Here is a 21,198-nt window from a genome sequence, read left to right on the forward strand (position 1 = left end):
GAACTCATGGAAGATCGAGATCCAAATGCAAGTTGCTCATTTACTTAAACCATGCTATGCTTGTTGATGTTTAAGATTCACATTTACATTCTAGTATAAAATGCCTTTATGCAAAAACCAAATGCATTCCTTGCTACTAACTAAATGCATTATCCTTATTTACTATATTGGGTAAGTCCTACATAGTACAATTAAGTACTCACCCTGTGATTGTTTGTCTTGCAGTTGCAGGTAACGTTACCCTAGTGTATGGTTTCTTCTACGCCCTCGAGTTCTAGGACCAGGAGTGGTAGAGAGACCAATGTCTCGTAAATGTGTGGAAAGTGGCACACCCACACATTGTTATCTTTGAAAACTATGCTGATGAAAGACTTTCGCCACTCTGATGTTGTTTAGTTTGAATGTGTGTACTTTGAGTGTGATGAATTAAGTTTGAAACAATGGCTTTTAAACTGAGTATCTTGTGATGTAATATGACCTAGCTATGATGTGTGATGTTTCCTTTCATTTGCGTGATCCTAAATGAACGTCGGAGATAGTACATCATGTGGGTGGTGTACCAAGATGACCAATTAAGTGATATGTCTAACCTAATAGTCAGTGCAAATTAAAAGGGAGGTGATGCGACAAAAGCTATGGTATCAGTTCCACGCAAAATGAGTCATCCTTGTTTTTAGTACCTACACAAAAAATACAAGACTTTTGGAAGTCCAACTCCTTTTATCCATAAGGAGATGATCGCCACCCTATCCGACACAACAAAGAAACCTGACACAACAATGTGTCTGGTCGGGCTGCTCATGATTTTTGATCCATGACCCAACGTAACTAAAAATCACTCAACCCAAGGTTACAAAACAAAAAAAACTCAAGAAATAGGCTGATCTAATCGGCTAGTGCGCCGGGTTGGGCTCGAGCTAAAGATTTTGACCCAAGATTTTTCTCTGGCCCAACTTGAACTCGATATGATTAGATCTAGACACTGTCGATCTGTCTGATGAGTCACACCAATATGTTACATGTTATGCAACATCTTTAGCGTTATTAAGGGCCTGTTTGGGACTGCTCCACAAACGTGGAGCAGCTTCACAAAAAATAGAGTTTTTGGAGCATCTTTTTATGTGCTTTCGTAACTCCATCTTTTTTACTGGAGTAGAGTTTGTGGAGTTATACTTGTTTTTAGCTAAAAAAAATATGTGGAGCAGAAGTGGAAAACATGGGCAGTCCAAAATAGAAGTAAAAGGGTTAAGGTCCCTTTGGAACCGAGGTGAATCACCGAAAAAATGTAGGATTCCAATTCTTAAGGATTCAGTCCATGTAAAGCCTTTGGTTCGTAGGAATAGAGCACAAAGAAAAGTTCATTTGCCTCTGATTCCATAAGAAAAGCATAGAAGAAAAAAAGAATCCACTCATACCGCATGGAAAGTTTCTGCAATTGGTGATTGCCTAGGTTGAATAAGAAGTAACATGAATTTGCCCTTTAAGATTCCTTTAGAATTTCCTAGTTTTTCTTGTACCCAGCCAAACACATGATCCTACATAGTACCTTTGTTTTCAATTGCTTAGGATTGCATATGTAATTCTGTACTATTTCTGTATTTTTTCTATTCTAGTGACTAGTGATGTGACAAACATTTAGCTTGGGACGTTGTATTACTAAAATATTAGGATCTTTTTTGTTAAAATGAAAGAAATCCACCGGATCTGCCGGCCGATCCCGACCACTCGTTCCTCCCCTACTCCTCTTTATTTGGTTGATGATTCACATATTTTGCCCTCCCCACCCGTGCCACCCCCCGCCCCTCGTACCGCACCCAGAAGCTAGGTTTTAGCCGCCGCCTTCTCCCTTTTCGCCGCGGCGGCCGCAAGCACCGACCTTCTCCCCGAAGAAGCCCCAAGCAAGCGGCCCCCGCTTCCTCTCGGCGCCAGATCGTTGTTTATGAGGTACGGATCGGCCCTGGATCTTTGCTTCTGCTTCTCGTAGCGCCGTGCCTAGCGGATCTGTAGAGCCTGTCGCGGCACCTCGATCGATGGGGAGCCGGATTTTTGGTTGATCGGAGCTTAGGTGGTGGACTTTGGGTTGTTGGAAGTTAGGGTTTTGAGCGGATTCGGCGCGAGGGTCGGTTCGATAGGTGCATGATGATGGTTGCTGGAGGTCGATTTGGGTTGTTGGAAGTTAAATTTGGAGTGGATTCAGCGTCAGGGAAGGTTGGATCGAGCTGGTGTTATTGTAGCCGGCTAGGTTCGTGATATTTGATGTTTTGCTTTGGGTAAATTATGGTTGCTTGATATAAGTAGTTTGAGGCCCTGGGTGAACAAGCTGTTTTGGTGTTGGTTCTTCGATGTCTTGCAATAAGATCTGACAATTAGTTGTTTTTTTCATTTGTCTGGCGAAGTTCAGTTCCTTTTGTATGACAATTAGTTGTTTTTTTGCATTGATCTGATAAAGTGCTAGATCTTCTAATTTTGCATGGTTGACTGGTCTGCTTATACATTATACAATCCAGTCTTGAAGATCTGGTTAAAAAGGTGGGTGCCTTCAAATATCGTAGGATTTGGAATGTTGAGTTGGTAGTATCATGTGGCCATTTGATGTCATTGAATTTCTTCAGTGTGGTACAGGAAAATAAAAAGTTTGTTAAAGCAGGATTTTTTCGATGAACTCATTTTAATCTTCGAGTCGACAAATGAACTGAATTGTAAAAGTTTTGATAACAGTAGCATAGCTGTCGTGATTTATTTGTAGTAAACAGAGTGTTCTTTAAAGGTGGTCCATGTTACAGGTTTTAACTTCTATCCTCTTCTTTTTGGTGCAGCTCGAAGGAGAAGCCCACTCTTGGGTAAGACTGTGTGCTTATACGATTACTGAAATGTGACTTCAGTTTCCATGTTGGTCTTAAACTAGTTGGACATGTTAATAATAATTTTGGTTTGGTCAAATGTTCCCATGAGTCAGTGATTTTCCAACTGACGTCCCTGTTTAGCAATGCTTCTTTTTTCTAACTGTTGAATGGAGTGGCATGTATTTATTATTAAATACTCCCTCCGTTCCAAGTTACAAGTCGTTTTGGCTATTCTAGGTACATAAATCTTGCTATGCACCTAGATATATATTATGTCTAGATACATAGCAAAAACAATGTACTTAGAAAAGCTAAAACGACTTATAATTTAGAACGGAGGGAGTACAAAGAAACTTAACATGTATGTGTGAAATGGCATGCCTCAATTTTCCTGCATGGATTCAATATTGTCGAAAGGCGTGACTTTTGTAATTTTCTTGACACATTTTGTGTTAATTGTTGTGCCTATTCTATTTATATATTACATTAATATTATGATTATTGATATTACTGCAATAGAAGCAATTGCAGCATTTTGTTGACTGTCCTATCTGTGTTGAGACTACCTTCTGTTGCAATTTTTCAGTTAAGCTTGCCATGGTTCTTTATTCAGGCATGAAATTTGTTTGTCATTGTTATACTTGCAGTTCGTGCTACCAATGATTCTACTATTATGCTTGCTGTTACTAATACCTTTCTTTGCTATTTTACCACTTTTATCATGGGCTTCATCATTAGTGCACCTTGTTTGTTGTTCCTTGTTATACTTCCATGAAATGGTTCTTAAGTCTAGACTTATCAGGTTTTGGTGCTTGGCCATAACACAGAATGTTTATGTTTGTACTATATATATATTGGTAAAACTTATTTGCAGAGTCCGCATGGCAGTATTGTATGTCAGGTAATTCACCTTGTTTTCTGCAATTATTATTGCAGAGGCACGCGGATTAAGACCCGCAAGCGGAACATTGCAGCTCCTTTGGACCCTGCATCATTCTCTGATGCAATTGTTCAGATTTATCTGGATAATGGTGGAGATCTGGTTAGGCCTTCTTTGGGTGTACCATTTGCATCTCATATGTTATTTCTGTTGTTGAGAGATATGCATTTAGATTTATGAAATATTCATGATGTGATATGCAGTTAGATTCCCTTAAAGCTTGATAAATCAAGTATGCTTTGCATGGTGTCGACATTTTTAGGTTACACATAACATATTTCATGAATCATGGGGCATCTCTAGCTTTACATGCGGGATTTGGAGTTTGTAGGATAAAAAGGAAAGTGGTTTAAGCATATATTCTTAATCAAAAATAATAAAATTGGTTAACTAAATACCTTTAATTTGCCCACGGCCCCAGCTCCAAGAATTTGGAGCTAGTAATAACCGGCTCCAGAAGCCCTTGGAGCTGGAGCTGTGCCAAACAGTTCCTAGTACATGTGTTGTATGAGAGTAACAGCCAATCAGAAACTAAACCAACCAAAGACTGTTTGATATTTTGCTTATACTTCTTTCATTGATGCAATTTTTTTTTTGCCATTCTCAATACTTTTGTTATCAGGAACTTGTCGCCAAAAGTATCGAGTCCTCAGACCTCAACTTCTCACGTTACGGTGACACCTTTTTCGAGGTACAGCCAGTGGAACAGTATATACCCTGAAATTCTCATTCGTTCTCATTGTGTTATTTTGTTGATTGTTTTAGTTTTTTTACCCTTGTTGTAAGTTGCAAGCTTTTAATAGTGTTATTTGTGAACGGGCCTCTACCTTGGTTGGTTAGGTGGCTCTAGCACTCAGGTCCTGGGTTCAACTCCCCTTGGGAGCGAATTTCAGGCTGTGGTAAAAAAATTCCCCTTGTCTGTCCGACGCCAATGCCTCACAGGGCTATGGTGCTGCTGTGTATGGGTGGGGCAGGGGTTCGAGTTTTTTCTCGACCTGCGTGAGGTCTTCCTTTTAGCAAAATGACCCGGGCTGTCTTACTCCCTGCGGGTCAAGTTTTTTTTATTAGTGTCATTTTGCATTTGCTAGGGATGGAATTTCACTTCATTTATTTTGGGCTTTGTAAAGATATCTATCTGCATTTCAAGATTTGCACCTTGGTGCATGTATATTAACCAAATTGGATAGGGATTTCTATAATGTTATCTTTCCACATGGTGCCATCTGGGTATGGTCATGGATAGAGATTTTCTGCTAGCTGTTCCAAGTTGAAGTTGGATACATTTTTTTCCCATTTGTTCATGTGAGGTATTTATGGAGATTTACAATTACAATCTAAGTTCTTGTTCATCACCATTTCTGCTAGTAATTTTAGAACTTTTTGACCTGGTGTCATGCACTAGACTGATGTATGTTTGTGAAAATATAGGTGTTTTTTGTTGGAGGGCGCACTCAGCCTGGCACTATAAAACCTGAAGAAGGAGACCGCCACCCTTATTCTGTGTTAGATTGTGCGGCACAGCGTGAAACAATTTTGCCTTTCGTACTCTATATCCAGAAAACATTGCGCAGGAAGCCTTTCTTAATAAAGAATCTTGAAAATGTTATGCGCAAATTCCTCCAATCTTTGGAGTTCTTTGAAGAAAATGAGAGAAAGAAACTCGCCATATTCACTGCGCTTGCATTTTCTCAGAAGCTATCAGGGCTTCCTCCTGAGACAGTGTTCCAGCCACTGCTCAAGGATAATCTTGTCGCCAAAGGGATAGTACTTTCATTCATCACTGAGTTTTTCAAGGAGTACCTTAAGGAAAACAGCTTGGATGATTTGATTGCACTTTTGAAGAAGGGCAAAATGGAGGACAATCTGTTGGACTTCTTCCCATCAGCTAAGAGAACCTCTGAGGCTTTATCTGAGCATTTCAAGTAATATTCTTTCTCTTACTTTTTTCTATTTTGAAGCATGGAATTTGTTGTGTTGAATCTTTGGTTTCAGTCGCCAAAGGGATAGTAACTTTGTAAAGCTATGAACTTTATTTTTCTTCTTATTTGTGCATGGCCCTCAGCAAACAAGGTCTGACTAGCCTTGTTGAGTACAATGAAAAGAAGATGTTTGAAGTTAAACTTAAGGAGATAAAGTCAACACTGACCACCATGATCAATGATGAGGCTGCAATATCTGAAGTGATTGAGACTGTCAAGCAGCAAGTTAAGGATGCTAAATTTCCTGATTTAGAGGTTATTCGCATGTTGTGGGATGTGCTCATGGAGGCTGTTCAGTGGTCTGGGAAGAACCAGCAACAAAATTCTAATGCAGCACTTCGGCAGGTAGTGTGTTTGTTTTCTTTGCAAGTCCAAGAGCTGGACATTGAATACCTAACATAAACTCTTGTTTGATGTATGACTTACTTGTTTTGGTACCTTAAACTTGATTTAACATGGTGTCTTAAGGTTATGAATATGAAACTTGAAAAATCTGATTTTTACTGAAGATACTTGTGGTGTTTGCTTAGTTAAGTTATGGTTTCATGAGGTTGTGTTATAACATTCTTTTACATTACATTTAAGTCTATGAGCATTGTGTTTTTAGTGTGAGTTGTGAGCTCAAACTGCACTAGCAGTATAAACTGATACATTCCAAGTAAAAGGATTTGTAAATTCAAGAGGATTGCAATGGCTGAATTCCATTTTTCTATGATGTGGGCAGTGGTACTTCAGGTCTTGTAAAATTAGTCAACCTTGCAATTTTCTAAAATTAGTCAACCTTGCAATTTTCTAGGACCTCTATTACTCTATCAAGATGCGTTCAATTTTTTTTTTTCCATTTGCACTCAGGTGAAAGCTTGGGCTGAGCTTTTGAATGCTTTTTGCACGAGTGGCAGACTTGAACTGGAACTTATATACAAAGTTCAGACGCAGTGCTATGAGGATGCTAAGCTGATGAAGCTGTTTCCTGAAATCATAAGAACACTGTACGACCAAGATGTCCTAGCTGAAGATACTGTCCTCCTTTGGTTCCGTAAAGGTTCAAACCCGAAGGGCAGGTAACAACACAAAACTCCTGCCCCTAAATGAGATGTAGCAATTAAGCTTGGGGCATGGTATTTTCTGTCAGTTCCTAATGATTGTAACATAATGGCAGGCAATCTTTCGTGAAAGCTCTGGAGCCGTTTGTCAAATGGCTCGAGGAGGCTGAGGAGGAAGAATAAGTTCTGATTTGGAGTACGGCGGAATGCTGCCCTAAGTGTTATTTGTGGAGGAATTATGGCTGCTACTTGTTATTGCCGAGCTTGTTACTGCCGAGAACTTTATGTTTGATGTTTAGCCACATGACTCTCGTCTGCAGAATGCTATAATATGTTGCTGTTAACATTGTTGTGGGGATTTGTTGAAACATCTGTTATCGTTACTGAAATGATTTATAATGGGACGTCAATTTACTTTGGTGTTGAACAATTACTGGATTCTTCATACACTGCAGAATGCTACAAATTTGATTTCTTCCTAACGAGATATTGAGATGTTACGAATGTGACGACCGGGATGTCTGCCGTATTTTAGAGTAAGTAATGTTTTTGTTGTTACACTGTCTGGCCTATTGCCTATTGGCAAACCTGAAAGTGATAACAGTAAAAATGAAACAAAACAACAAAAAAATAATATAGAAGTGAGAATGAGTATTTAGGCTCGTTTCATTTTTAACGAATTGAGTAAATTCCTACTGCCGTCACCTACCCTAGCGTTGGTAACTGATTGGCTAAGGTACGGGCAGAGCATACATTCCTTAGACACATCAAATTTTAGCCATACCCATAGTTAATGGGTAAGATTTTATAAGGTTTTGGGACGGTAATGTCAATGTAATCGTTTACCACTACAATATGTTACATTGCAATACTTACCTTTTTTTTGTTTGGTTTCAGCGAAAGCGGGACAGAGCATACATTCGTTAGAGACATCAAATTTTAGCCATACGCATAATTAATGGGTAAGATTTTATAACCGAACTGGTGCTGTTTGGTCCAAATTTGGGACGGTAATGTCAATGTAATCGTTTACCACTACAATCTGTTACATTGCAATACTTACATTTTTTTGTTTGGTTTCAGGTGAAAGCGGTCTCACAAAGAGTTGCGCATGTGGAGGCTGAAGCACGCAATGGATAACGTAATGCCAGAAAGTGGGCAGCATCGTTGTTTTAAAGGCAGGTACCACGTCAGTTGATTACATAGCAGCCGAACCAAACAATAAACAAAGTGATCAGGTGCCGCTGGTAACAGATAATAAGGTAAAACTTCTGAACCAAACACGCTCTTAGTTCACACAAAAACATAAGGACTCAAGAAGTGCATCACAATTCACACATTCATTTTCACAATCTCACTATATTTAGGTAGTCCTGTGGTGGAATTTTATACCCATACCTCACCCATCGGGTAAAAAACGTGCAAATACATCCACTAGTCCCATTGCATCGCGACCTATCCATGTAATGTCGAAAGAGGTCAAACATAGGGTAGCTTAAATCCTCAGATTAGTGCCATGACAGTCCGATTAACCCCCTGATCGATTCTCCTAATCAGCCAGGGGCTCGGGGGGCTACACCCATCGGGTGTGCTCATGTGCACCCTCCGCCTCACTAATGAATGGCTTGATGGGTCTCAAAAGGCCTACTGCGGGAAGAGGCCTCAACGCTTAGGAAATGAGCCAGAAGAGTAAGTCTTCGCACCGATCACTTACACCCGAGGGCTCGGCCAGACCAAAACGGTTCCTGACCTTAAGAGGCGGCAGCTGACCAAGGGCCGCCGTGTGTGCCTTGGCGTTACTCGAGCTACACTCCACGTTGAAAGACCATAGTTTGGTTTTGGTAATTGAGTGACAACTTAGGAAGACTAATATGTGTTTATGTTGAGATACATAGGTAATTAGCCATAGGTACACTAGTGTGAGCAACATGTGCCATGGTGGTGAAATGACTTGGAGTTGTTGCAACGCTCAACTAGTGTGATTTAGGAGCTCATTGCATGAGACATGACATGGTGTCATGTGGTTAGGTGAAGAAGATCAAGAGACATGGCTTGGCTATAAAGGACCGTAAAGGGCAAGTCAGAGGCTTGGGTGCTAATGTAAAGGGCAAGTCAGAGGCTCGGGTGCGATGGACCATGTGGCGATGAAGCTAGAGCAAGGACTTGGTGCCGATGGATTGGGTGCAACGGTGAAGAGCAAGTGAAGTTACGATCGAGGAACCAATAAGGTCACGTGATGATATGAAGTGGATTAGATCAAGCCAATTGTTGATTTGTGTTGATTCACTACTACAGATCAAGCGATCACCATTGCCATTATCGCTGTCGTTTATTACATAAGCAGCGGTGATGTAGTTCCACCACCGGTTCGATCGATAGTGGGGCCTGGAAAAGAATCAAACCAGCAGATGAAACTTCTAGCACCGACGACGGTTGAACGATACGACGGTGCTATTGGGGTTGCATTTCTTTGTCGTATGGAACTCCGAGCTGACTGAGATACGCGTTATGGTCGCCAGCCCTAAACGACCATTTGTTTTACCAGGGGTAAAATTAGTGTGAGTGTTGATGTCCCAACTTCCAAAACCGTCCCCTCACCATTACTTCCACCGGATGTAGCCGAAGCGCCATACCCACTACTCTACATATTCTTCAAGCCCATTGCCCTCTGAAACCACTCCTTGTTCATCTCATTCTTCCAACTACAACAATGTCGGGTAACCCCTTCTAGCTTCCTAGCAACCACTCGTCCTCTGAGGAGCACGAGTGGCCGTTGCAATGCTCCACCTCCGACGACGCCTCCAGTGACTGGAAGGTCTCCTGACCGGAGTCCTCCATGGAGCTCCCAGGAGGAGGAGGACAAGGTGACGATGAGGAGGAGGAGGAGGAGGATGACGACGACTTCGATGACGATGATGACGATGATGACGCGCCTCCTCCCAAGCAAAGCGAAACGAGCATGATCTTCTCGCTCTGATAGAGAGGATCAAATTTAGATTCAGTAGTTTAGATTTAGTAGGTTTAATAGTTTAGGTTAATTATGTTTTCGGACGAGTACAATCATATACTCGTCTAAATGGTATCTTTTTGTTATAATGAATTAATGAAAAAAAATCTATTTCGACGAATGTTTATTTCTTTTGATGTATATGAATGAAAAGAAACTGTCTTCTACTCGACAAAAAAACTCAGAATCTATTTATTCATGGACAGATGGAGTATGTTTCTTTTGTGTATATGAATGAAAATAAATTGTCTTCTACTTGACAAAAAAAACTATCATGATCCTCTCGCTCTGATAGAGAGGATCATTTTTAGATTCAGTAGTTTAGATTTTGTAGGTTTAATAGTTTAGGTTCAATAGTTTAGATGTAGTACTTTCCAGATGAGTACAATCATATACTGGTACAAATTGTATCTAGTATGTGTTATATTGAATTAGTAGAAAAAAATCTATTCTGATCAATGGTTATTTCTTTTACCCATAGAGGGAGTATGTTTACTCGTCCAAACTTTCTTGTACTCGACAAATAAACTATCATGTAGGGTTGCAACGGTTGTTTCTAGGAGAATCTAATAGTACTTAGTTGTTCAATCGCTGACAGTCACCATATTATACAGATGTCTTAGCGTGGCAATGGTCGGCTTAATACAGACATTGTTTAACTTATTCCGTGTCTTCCGTTCTTGGTGTCGATCAATCTAGACCGTCCGTTTCATAACAAACCTAGAATCATCTGACCCGTTCCCCAACTCCCCTCGGCCCCAATCAGCACCTTGGCGGCGGTTCGTCCCACAAAAAACCCCATCTGAAGGGCTTAATTAGTTCTCCTCATCCAGTGGTTCTCCTTCATTCTGACGCCATCATTTCTTCACCTGTACTACATCGGTTGCCCTACCTCGTACACCTTACATTGTCGTCCTAGACAACAACCAGTGAAGGTTAGACAAATTCGGTTCCCCCTTGTTTGCATTTGATTCAATTGATTTTGGGTTGCGTATCAGTTTTGTTCATATTAGTAATTTCTTCATTACAACAGATGTATTACTTCGGATGAAGCCATTTCTAGGCTTGCCTTTTGGCAACTAGGGGTGGCACCAGGAGCCCAGCAGTTGTTGTTTGCTACTTAGGGCTGTCGTATTCATCAAGAGCGAGGGTTGAATGTTCTAGCTAATGTTCGTCACCTTCTCAGACCATAAAATTTCACAAGAATGGTTGAAGACCCTATTTGTGGAGAGATTTTTGTGCTTTGCAAGACTACACAGGAAGCCCCCATGCTTTATAGATACAATGTGGATGTCGACGAAGATGCTGCGGTTCACTACCTCTGGGTTTCTGGACCACATCAACCAATTGAGTACCTTAGCGACTGCCTACGCATCCCACATTAATTCCTAGAATTTGGAAACTTTTATGTTAATGAAATTTATATGTACTCCCTGAACTTGAGAGGCCCCCGTGTCATCCTCTCTGGGCCACATGGGTGGCGCCGCCGCTGCCTAGGCTAGGCCGGCCAGGCCACCCCGCCTCCTCCCCTTGCCGTCGTCAGAGCGGCCTACCGGAATCTCGGCGTCCGTGAGGAAGGTGATGGCGAGGCATCTTCATCTTCTTCCTCACCACCTCGTTTTCCCCCACCTCTACTTCTAGGTGCCATCCGTTAGTCCGCACGTGGGCATTAGCTTGCGACGGTTCTAGGGCTGCCATGGCTAGATCCGGTGCTAGGCATGTGGATCCACCCGGTGGCTAGTGTCGGTGACCATCCTCTTCCTCTCTTGACCTTGGTTTTTCATGGCGCAAGGACGGTCGGCAGCGGGCTCCATACGTCAGATCCAGATCCCCTAGGCCCAGATTTAGTTCCCCCAGTCTCGGATCCGGCATGTGGCGGGCGAGATGCGGCAGCCAGCGGCCTGCTAGAGGAGCGGTGTGCGGGTTCCGGATGCTGGCGGACCCAGAATGGGGTAGAGCCGGCTTCGGCTACCTACGGCACAGTGGTTGCCCTTGGTGACACAGATAGCGCCCGTCGAGTGAGGGCGACGCTAACGACGCGCTCAGCAGTCCGATGCGATCGACTTCCTCAACATCCGGCGGTAGGTCGGGCTCGACGGTGGTTGGCCAGGCGGCACACGCCTACAACCAGTCCTTCCTTGTGTGTAGGAGCTATTGGCCGAGGCGCCTGTGCTAGGCTACGCTGGGAAGTTGCAGCGGCAGCGGCACTAGGGATCTGTGATGAGCTCCATCATCGTGGGCACGCTGCTCTGGTGGATCTGCCCCACTGCTTCACCAGCTCTCGGCTCGACACCGTCCACTCAGCGACGGAAGTGGCAGAGGAGCTAGGCATACGGCGCAACCCATCATCGCGGGCAAGTCTGAATGGCTCTATGAGGTGTGGCGGTGACTGCCACTGCTAGTGCGCACCTCCCATCATTACGGGCGAGTCTGAATGGCTCCGCAAGGTGTGGCGGCGACTGGCACTACCGCTGCGTGCCTCCCATCATCGCAGGCGAGTCCAAATGGCTCCGTGAGGTGTGTCAGCGACGAGCACTGCCAGTGCACGCCTCCCATCGTCATGGGCGAGTCCGAACGGCTCCACGAGGTGTGGCGGCGACTGGCACTGCTAGTGCGCGCCTCCCATCCTCACGAGCAAGTCTAAACGGCTCCACAAGGTGTGGCAATGACTGGCACTGCCGGTGCGCGCCTCCCATCCTCGCAAGCGAGTCTGATCGGCTCCGCGGCATGTGGCGGCGACTGGCACTGCCGGTGCACGTCTCCCATCCTCGCGGGTGAGTTCGAATGGCTCCGCGAGCTGTGGCAGCGACTGGCACTGCTTGTGCACACCTCCCATCGTCGCAGGCGAGTCTGAATAGCTCCGCGAGGTGTGGCGGCAACTGGCACCACTCTCCGTCCACGTGCAGGTGACACACCCTCTGTGTAGACATAGGCTCAAAGGGAGCACTAGCAAAGGCTTTGAGCGAAAGCTTAGCTTTGATTAGTCTAGGCTAGCGACGAGGATCTCCTTCTTGATGGTGTCACTTAAGAACCTCTTTGTGCTGCTTCCGCATGGCTGGCACGTTCAACCCCTCGGCACAATGCTCGGGCAAAAGCCTTGCCAAGCTTCTGTGGTGTCATCTCTCGTTGCTTGGCTGATGATGATTACGTTGTGGCGTCATCCACCTCCCCGGAGGCATCATCGAAGAGTTCCTGTGCTTTGGTGTTATAATTTTCTTTCTTTGTTTTTTGTGTTTTTTGTGGACATGCCACAATCTGGCCCTTATGCTGGAGTTGTTGTATTGGTTTTTGTCTGATTTTCCAAAATTAACCGGACGACCAGGGTTGTTGCCTCGTTCCCTAAAAACAACGTGGTTGATGATAAATCAATATATCCAGGCGGGAAGCTCTCCCCTCCGTAGTTTGCATAAAAAAATATGTACTCCCTGACGAGATCCTAACATAGGGGTATGTTATGCCTCGGGATCAAAGGTTCCCGATCGATCCCTCCAGGATCGCCCGGGGGACCAGGGGCTACACCCCTCAAGTGCGCTCATGCGCACCTTCTGGCTAAGGATTGGGCCAGGCCCGAGCATGCCCTTCACCTTTGTTTGGGGCTCAGGGGCTCGCCTGAGCCTCAGGCTCCTGATTAACAGGAGTCTAAACCCGATCCTTGCCCCCGGCCTTCGACGCTAGCCAAGACCTGGGCTAGAGGTAAGTGCCCTGAGCGTCCAAAGCTCGGGGGGCTCCCTAGCACTGGCCAGTAGGCGCGGCGCTATCAACCACTCCTCCGATAGGGTCACACACGGGGCATGACACAAGGGGACAAACCCCTCCACTGGCTTCAAGGGCTTCCAGGCCCAATCGTCAGCCACTCAAGCCGGATGCCTTCTCCACCAAGAAGCCTCTAGAAGGTGCACTTGGTGGAGACTGGTCCAAGCTGATAGATCCTAACATTTAGCATGTTAGAACAGTGTAGCCAGACGATGCCCAGAGCTTCTTTGGCTCCAGACAACGCCCATCCACACCGCTGCAGCACCCTCCCGAACTCCAGCGCATGTAGACCATAGGCTAAACTCCCCCAAACCGCCATGTACCTGACCTACCTCTATATATATGGGGAGGTTGGATCCTAGAGAGGGGGGACAATTCCAAACAGATCATTCGAGTCCTCACCAAACAACTTGAGCTCTGCTGTGAGAGCAGAGCCACCCCCAATAGTCAAAGCACTTCCTCACTACGCAACCATGAGTGTCTACATCCATAGCACACTCGGCTAACTAGAAAAGGCCTAGAAGCCTACCCGGAAGGCTGGCACTACGGCGAACGATGCCCAGGACAAAGATGCCAAGTTCCTTGAGGCCAAGTAGTGCCTCATGATCTTCGGGGGCTCCTAAGCGTACGAGTCCTGCCGGCAGCACCGCATCACCGAATAGGAGGTGAACGCTGTCCATACCCTAGCCGCTCCGACATGGCTTTGGTGGTCATATACGACCATCACATTTGATCAGGGGGATCACCCCGACCACGTCCCCCATCTGGGGCGCTACCCGCTCGTGGTTAGCCTGATCATGGGCACCACGCGCTTGTCCAAGGTGCTCATGGATGGAGGCAATGGTCTTAACATCCTCTACGCCAACACCCTCAATAGGATGAGGATCCCTCAAAGCAGCTTATGCCCTAGTAGGGTGCCCTTCTACGGGATCGTCCTTGGGAAGGAAGCTATGCCCCTCGGGTGCATCCAGCTCAACATCACCTTCGGCTAGCTAGACAAGTTCCGTAAGGAGCCACTCACCTTCAAGTTGGTGGACTTTCTCGGCTTCTACCACGCTCTCCTCAGATGGCCATGCTTTGCTAAGTTCATGGTTGTCCCCAACTACACCTACTTGAAGTTGAAGATGCCTGGCCCGAACGAAGTCATCACCGTTGAGGGCAGCTTCAAGCAGGCCTACTACTGTGATCAGGACTGTGTCGCCTAGGAGGCCACGTTGTCCGCCTCTTGTGGCCCCTTCGGCTCCGACCACATCATAGGAAGGGCACCAGCGAAGGGAGAGGCTCTAGCAACAACAATGCTTGGTTGATCGAGCTCCGACAAGGCGCCCAACGCTACTAGTGGCTGCAAAGGCTCGCCTAGCCCCCATCTAGGTGCTCGCCCCCCTAGAAGGGGCTAACCCGATTGAGATGAGTTCCGGCCTTTCCCCCCTGAGGGAAGGCCATCACCGAGCCCTTCGCCCGACAGCTCAGTGCTCGTGCCAAGTCACGCCGACCTACCTCCCTCTCTAACACATTGCCCCAACAATTAAAACCAAGATAAGTCTTGTTGTCCTGACCTCCTTTATCTCTTTTGTTACTGCTTTCCTTCCTGAAAGACTTCTTGAATGCTTGGCTGCAGCAAGGAATGGCTATCTTATCATCGTCTACCCCCTCTGAAGGGGCGCTGTGACAGGGATGCCTTGCCGCGCAGGGTCCGAAAGGATGAAGCGAGCTAAGCAACGAGGGATCCAAGCGAAGGATCGGCAAGTGCTAACGACATGGCTCCAGCCGCCACGTTACCAGCTATGTCATCTTTCCCCTCTCTCGTTTCCATTTCATTTCATTTCAATTTCATTTATCTGATTTGTTGATGGATCAAGTCTCCTAGCCACATGAAGGCACGGGCCCCTAGACAGGGCATCGCTAAGGGTTCGATGGCCAGCCCATCGAGCTTCAAGGCCACCCAAAGCACCTAAAGTGCAAGGGACGTTCACGGGTGGGCATAAGTGGCCTTAGCTGGGTGCTTAGAAGCAAAACTAGCCCCCCATCGAATGATGTCCGAGTACTGACCTAGAGCCACTCGTGGTGACCCAAGGAGACAGCGAGCCCCCGAGCACCGGTCAAACAGGCTCGGAAACTATACGAGTGGCTCGATCGAGAAGCCAAGAATCTCCCTCCTGGGGGACCGAGACCAAGGCACAAAACGACTATAAACTTGGGGTTCTCATGGACGGGTGCAGCACTCTTGGCCACCGGGGCTTGCGTTGTATCGAGCCCATTCCCAACGAGGGACCAAAGTCTCCGAGCATGACTCGTGAGCAATGGGATTACAAACGAAAGTAATTTCATTAACAATTGGGAACGACCCAGTTACAATATACATCGGCAAAAACCACTACGCCATTGTCGCTATGATGGCGAAAGCCACGGATGCTCGGTCGGGACTCCTGACCAAGCTTCTACGGCGCACAGACAGGCACGGTGGAGGCTAGGCCAATCCCTACCCCACCGATGGTCGAAAGCATGCTGAGGTCGGAAGCATGGATGAGGGGTAGAGCGCTGTGTTAGCCTTCTGCTCACATCCCTCTCCGTTCTCTCACCTTTGAGTCAATTGGCCTCCGTGCCAAGCTGAAGGCCCTCGGCCGGGCCACGCCCTCATCGACGCGAACACCAGTCGAGTCCCTAGGCTGCTGACTCTTCCACTGATAAAACAGAAGGACCCCGAGCGATCCACGTCACTAGGATCTTTCCATTTTCCAGGGAAGGACAGTGGGATAGGGATTTGGCAGACCTCAGCGCTGAGGAAGCGTCGGCGCAGGTGTAGGGTCTAGATGGCAGACTAGAGGGGGATGAATAATCCTTTCTAAAAGTTAGTCGTGCGGGCTAATTGTTGACGGTCACTAACACCCGTTTTGACCATCAACATTTCACCCAAAAGCATGATAAAGTGAGGTAAATCATCCTCACATGTGTTGAATTTTGTTTATAATTCACCTAGTTCCACTTGTACTTGTAGAATTATTTGTATGCAAGAATTTTAGCAAAAATGGTGCAAAATATGGACATAGGAGGCAAGTGGATGTGCCAGGGGGGCCGTGGGCCCACATGCCACATTGGCCGGTGCCACCTAGGCACCAGCCGACCCCCCCATGGCCCTTGGCACATCACTGATCTGTGGGAGAGGTCCTCCAAGCCTTCTCCAACATTGATCTTAAGTCGGTTTGCATCAAGGGATAGGATGGAGTGGCCTTGGATCCATGGGTCCACTGTCATGGACTTGGAGGCCTCCAACCGACCTTGGAACCGTCTTACTATCCAAATTTCGTCATGTGCTACCTTAGTAACCGCCATTGAGGAGAAACCATGATGCTACGATCAAGAGGTTGTGCATCCAAGGGCCGCCCGACGCCCCCTAGGCGCCGCCCGACGCCCTAGGGTGGCCACCGACCTCCCTGGCTGCCTACAAATGCCCCACCCTCTCTACACTATAAAAGGAGGTGTGGAGCTCGGTGGAGAAGTGCCCCATTCATTTCAAAGCTTCTCCAAGCTCTCTAGCTTAGCATAGCTCTAGAGTAGTAGTTTAGTTGTGGAAGTAGAGCAAGAGCGAAGCTTCTCGGAGTCTGGAGGAGTCTTCTGGGTCTAGTATAGCTCCTTTGTAATTCTTTCATTTTGCATTTACTTTATTTAGTACTTTACTATCTATACTTTACACTACTAGAAATATCCACTTTTATGATGAAAATCTTAATGACGATTCTAAAACTGTCATAGAAGATCGCTTTTTATGATGAATATTTTTGTTTCGTCATAGATCAGTGGTGACAAAATCAGGTATTGTCACAAGAAACATCATAGAAGAGCACATGGTTTCGTCACAGATCACTCGTGCGACTCATTAGTGATGATCTTCTTTAATACTGTGATGACTAGGGCTTCATCATTGAACTAATTACACATCTTTGACGAACAATATTCGATCTGTAATGAACGACGTTTCGTCATAGATCTCCACACGGTACTTTCTCCATCCGACGTGTACCTATGAGACCTGCAGTTACTCATCCGTGACACTTGCAATTTGTCATAAAAGTCTCTGCTCGGTCCTTTCTCCATCTGACGTGTACCTATGGGACCCTTCTACATTCGACCTGTGGGACCAGACATCCGACTTGTACCTGTGGGACCTGCAGTTACTCATCCGTGACGCTTGCAATTCATCATAAAAGTCTCCGCTCGGTCCTTTCTCCATCCGATGTATACCTACGGGACCCTTCTGCATCCAACCTATGGGACCAGACGCCTTACATGTCACGTCTACCGGTGGGACCTTTCTCCATCTCCATCTGACCCGTGGGACCCTCACTTGTGCCATGTGTGCTGTCGGGGTTGAATTTCTCAAAAAATGGTTTGATACTTGGGAGTCGAACGTAGGATCTAGACCCAGGAATGGAACATCTTTACATTGCACTAGATGCCCGGCTATGCTGATATCTCTTTGGAGACATTATAGTATCCTATTAGCTGTGTGGATGCCCTACAGGTTTGACCTAAATTGGATATCCCCTGCAAGTGTAAACAAATCTGTGCCCGCTAGACTTGTGGCAGTGTTGGAGGCGAAGGATCCCTGGTCTACTGTGGTGGCTTAGGCATCCTTTTGGTGGTGTGGCGGTGCTCTCCCAGTGGAGCGTGGCGCATTGGTGTCCACGTGATCAGGTGTGTGCCGCAGCAGAGGCGCCTTGTAGCCGAGCCGTGCCAGTTCATAGAACAAAGGTATGAGTACCTTCTTCTATGATTATAGGACTGAGTACACATAAAGAAAGGCTATTCTATATGAATTTCAATTGAAATCAATGCTTTTGTCACACAAAAATAGAAAACTAGACCGTCCCATAGTATGATATGAATAAATGCACATATTAGTGCTCTCGAACACAGTATGCTTTGTTCTAATGCTATATTTGCCATTGTCCACCTAATGCTCTAAACTCTAACAAACTTTGCATACTTTTGCTACAACAGATGGACATATCCTAGATTCCTAATGGGTTACCATTCTCGCCTACATTTAATGCAAGTGTTGAAGAGTTCATTGAGTGGGTTAAAAAAAGATACTCAGGGCAAAAGATCCCTTGCCCGTGTGACCTATGTCTTAACCAGGTGGATCATACTTGGCAGATTGTGAAGGACCACTTATTTATATACAAAATGTCACCCACATACACCAGATGGATTCATCATGGGGAAGAATCTTCAGGTACTGACATTCTAGAGCCATCAAATATGCATGGATCTCATCATGATGGACGGATTGCAGAGGAGGAGTAGGAGGATGGGGATGTAACGTATTACCAAATTTTGATGATTTAGTCAAAAACCTATTGACATCTAAAGAGCTGGCTGGAAGAGTCCCAAAGTTTACAAGAGTGTTGGATGATTTTAAGCAATCAATTTCTTCTAGATCTACCTTCTCAAGATTCTCCTTCGTTGTCAGGTTGCTCGATATCAAGTCCCACTATCGAGTTAGCAACAACTATTTTGATGCACTATTAGCATTGCTGTCAGATGCATTCCCCAGGAGCAACGTACCAAAATCATTTGAGGAGGCACGCAAATATATTCAAGAATTGGGACTTGGTTATGAAAGTATCCATGTGTGCAAGAACAACTATGTTGTTTTGGGGTGATTGTGAGAAATTGGAAGTGTGCCCAAAATGCAAAGTGTCTAGATGGGAGGATGCAGATGGTAGCAGGTGGATTCCTCATAATGTTTTGAGGCATTTTCCACTAATACTGAGGTTGCAGAGGATCTTTGCTTCTCGAGGAACAGCAGAGGACGCCGAATGGCATGAGACTAAGCGAAAGAATACCGATGAAATGAGCCATCCAGCAGGCGAGGAGGCATGGCAGCACTTTGATAGAAAGCACAAAACTTTTGCAGATGATCCAAGGAACTTGAGGCTTGCTGTCGCCATGGATGGTTTCAATCCATTTGGCAACTTTAGCTGGAGATATAGTATGTGGCCTGTTCTTGTAACACCTCTAAACCTGCCACCATGAGAATGTGTCAACCCATCGAATTGCTTTATGTCTCTACTGATCCCGAGCCCACCCTCTCTAGGAAAGGATTTTGATGTATTCTTGGAGTCTCTTATAGATGAACTGCAAAAACTATGGAAGGGTGTCAACACTTTTCATGTACTACATCCTGATGATAAGGAAGGCTTCACTCTGCGCGCTGCCGTGCTTTAGTGCATACACAATTTTCTAGCATTGAGCACCTTGTCAGGCTTAACTACAAACAGTTATTATGCTTGTATTTATTGTGAGAAAAATCCATTGTCAAGGAAGCTAAGAAAGAAGATAGGCTACCTTGGACACCATCGTTTCCTTCCTAGGAATCACCCAAGGAGGAAGAGCTTGGATTTTGATGGAGAAACTAAGGACCGAGATGCGCCGGAAAAGCTCACCTTAGAGGAGGTCCTTGAGGAACTCGAGAAGGTGAAAGCTATTTGCCCAGGTAAGAATGGTGGAAGCAAGAAACGAAAGCGTGGAGAGCCAGTAATTTATAATAAAAATTTTGCTTGGTGGGGGCTGCCATATTGGAAGGACATGTTGCTGCCACACAATCTTGATGTCATGCACATTGAGAAGAACATATGTGACAACATTCTTTGGACATTGCTGAAAGTGGAGGGCAAGACAAAGGACACAACGAACGCTAGGCTAGATTTGCATGATATGAACATAAGGTCAGAATATCACGGCGCTGTTGGCATTTCTTAACGTCACTACTAAGAACAAGGTTTTGAATTTGATCTCTGTAACACCCTAAAATTTGAATTTTTGGAAATAGAGTTAAAATGATTTAATTTGGATTTTATGTGCTCATGAAAATATAGGAAAATAATTTTTTTAATAAATTAAAATTTATCATAAGATAGCAACATGTTTGAGCATACATGCCCTTGTATTTGATTTATTTGGTCGAGTGGTTTAGATTAAAATTTAAAATGATTTGAATTGCTTTTGGAAAGAAATTAAAAAAAGGAAAATTCTCCCTTTCTCTTATTAGGACTGAAGGTCTGCTGCTCTTTTTCTTCCTGTAGCCCAGACGCGCGCGCAGGCCTACTCCCTTCTCCCCTCTGTCCGCTGATGCTTTAGCCCACGCCAGCGTACTGGCCCAGCGTCACCCGCCGCTCCCCAGCGCCGTGGCCTGTTCTGCTCTCTGTGCTGGCCTATTTTCCCCGCACCGGCCCACTTGTGCTCGCGTTCCTTTGCTCCCGCGTGGCCTAGTAGTGAGCAGCAGCCCAGCCGAGCCGCATCCATGTGCTTCTCTCTCTCTTGCGCTGACGGGTGGGGCCTCCCTATCAGGTCGGTCTCCTACCTCGTCACGACGTTGGACTCCGCCGCTGCCATGGAGGCTGTGTCCATGCTGCCCCATCCTCCGCCGATGCCGTGCGCCCCAAGCTGCGCCATCTCCTTAAATAGCGGATGCCTGCGCTCGTGCCTTCCCAATCCAAGCTCCAATGCTGCAGCTGTCTTGTCGAGTCGCCACAGCCACGCCGCAACCCAGTGCCGCCGTCCGCCTTCCGAAGCCGCACGCCGTTTCCGAGCTATCTCCGGCCCCGTAGTTGCCCTTGGTAAGTTCGCCACG

At 45.7% G+C, this 21,198-nt stretch overlaps 1 protein-coding gene across 1 annotated transcript; it reads left to right on the top strand.

Annotated features, from left to right (window-relative positions):
• The first annotated feature begins 1,790 nt into the window (after positions 1-1,790).
• LOC136483775 (uncharacterized) lies at positions 1,791-7,235 on the top strand. Its single transcript, XM_066480940.1, has 8 exons — positions 1,791-1,944; positions 2,817-2,840; positions 3,780-3,885; positions 4,406-4,474; positions 5,212-5,705; positions 5,846-6,107; positions 6,615-6,823; positions 6,922-7,235. The coding sequence occupies exons 1-8, from the start codon at positions 1,940-1,942 to the stop codon at positions 6,986-6,988; spliced, it is 1,236 nt and encodes a 411-aa protein (XP_066337037.1). The 5' UTR covers positions 1,791-1,939; the 3' UTR covers positions 6,989-7,235.
• Positions 7,236-21,198: the final 13,963 nt, after the last annotated feature.

Source organism: Miscanthus floridulus, chromosome 9 (genome assembly GCF_019320115.1).
Source record: "Miscanthus floridulus cultivar M001 chromosome 9, ASM1932011v1, whole genome shotgun sequence".
NCBI lineage: Eukaryota > Viridiplantae > Streptophyta > Magnoliopsida > Poales > Poaceae > Miscanthus > Miscanthus floridulus.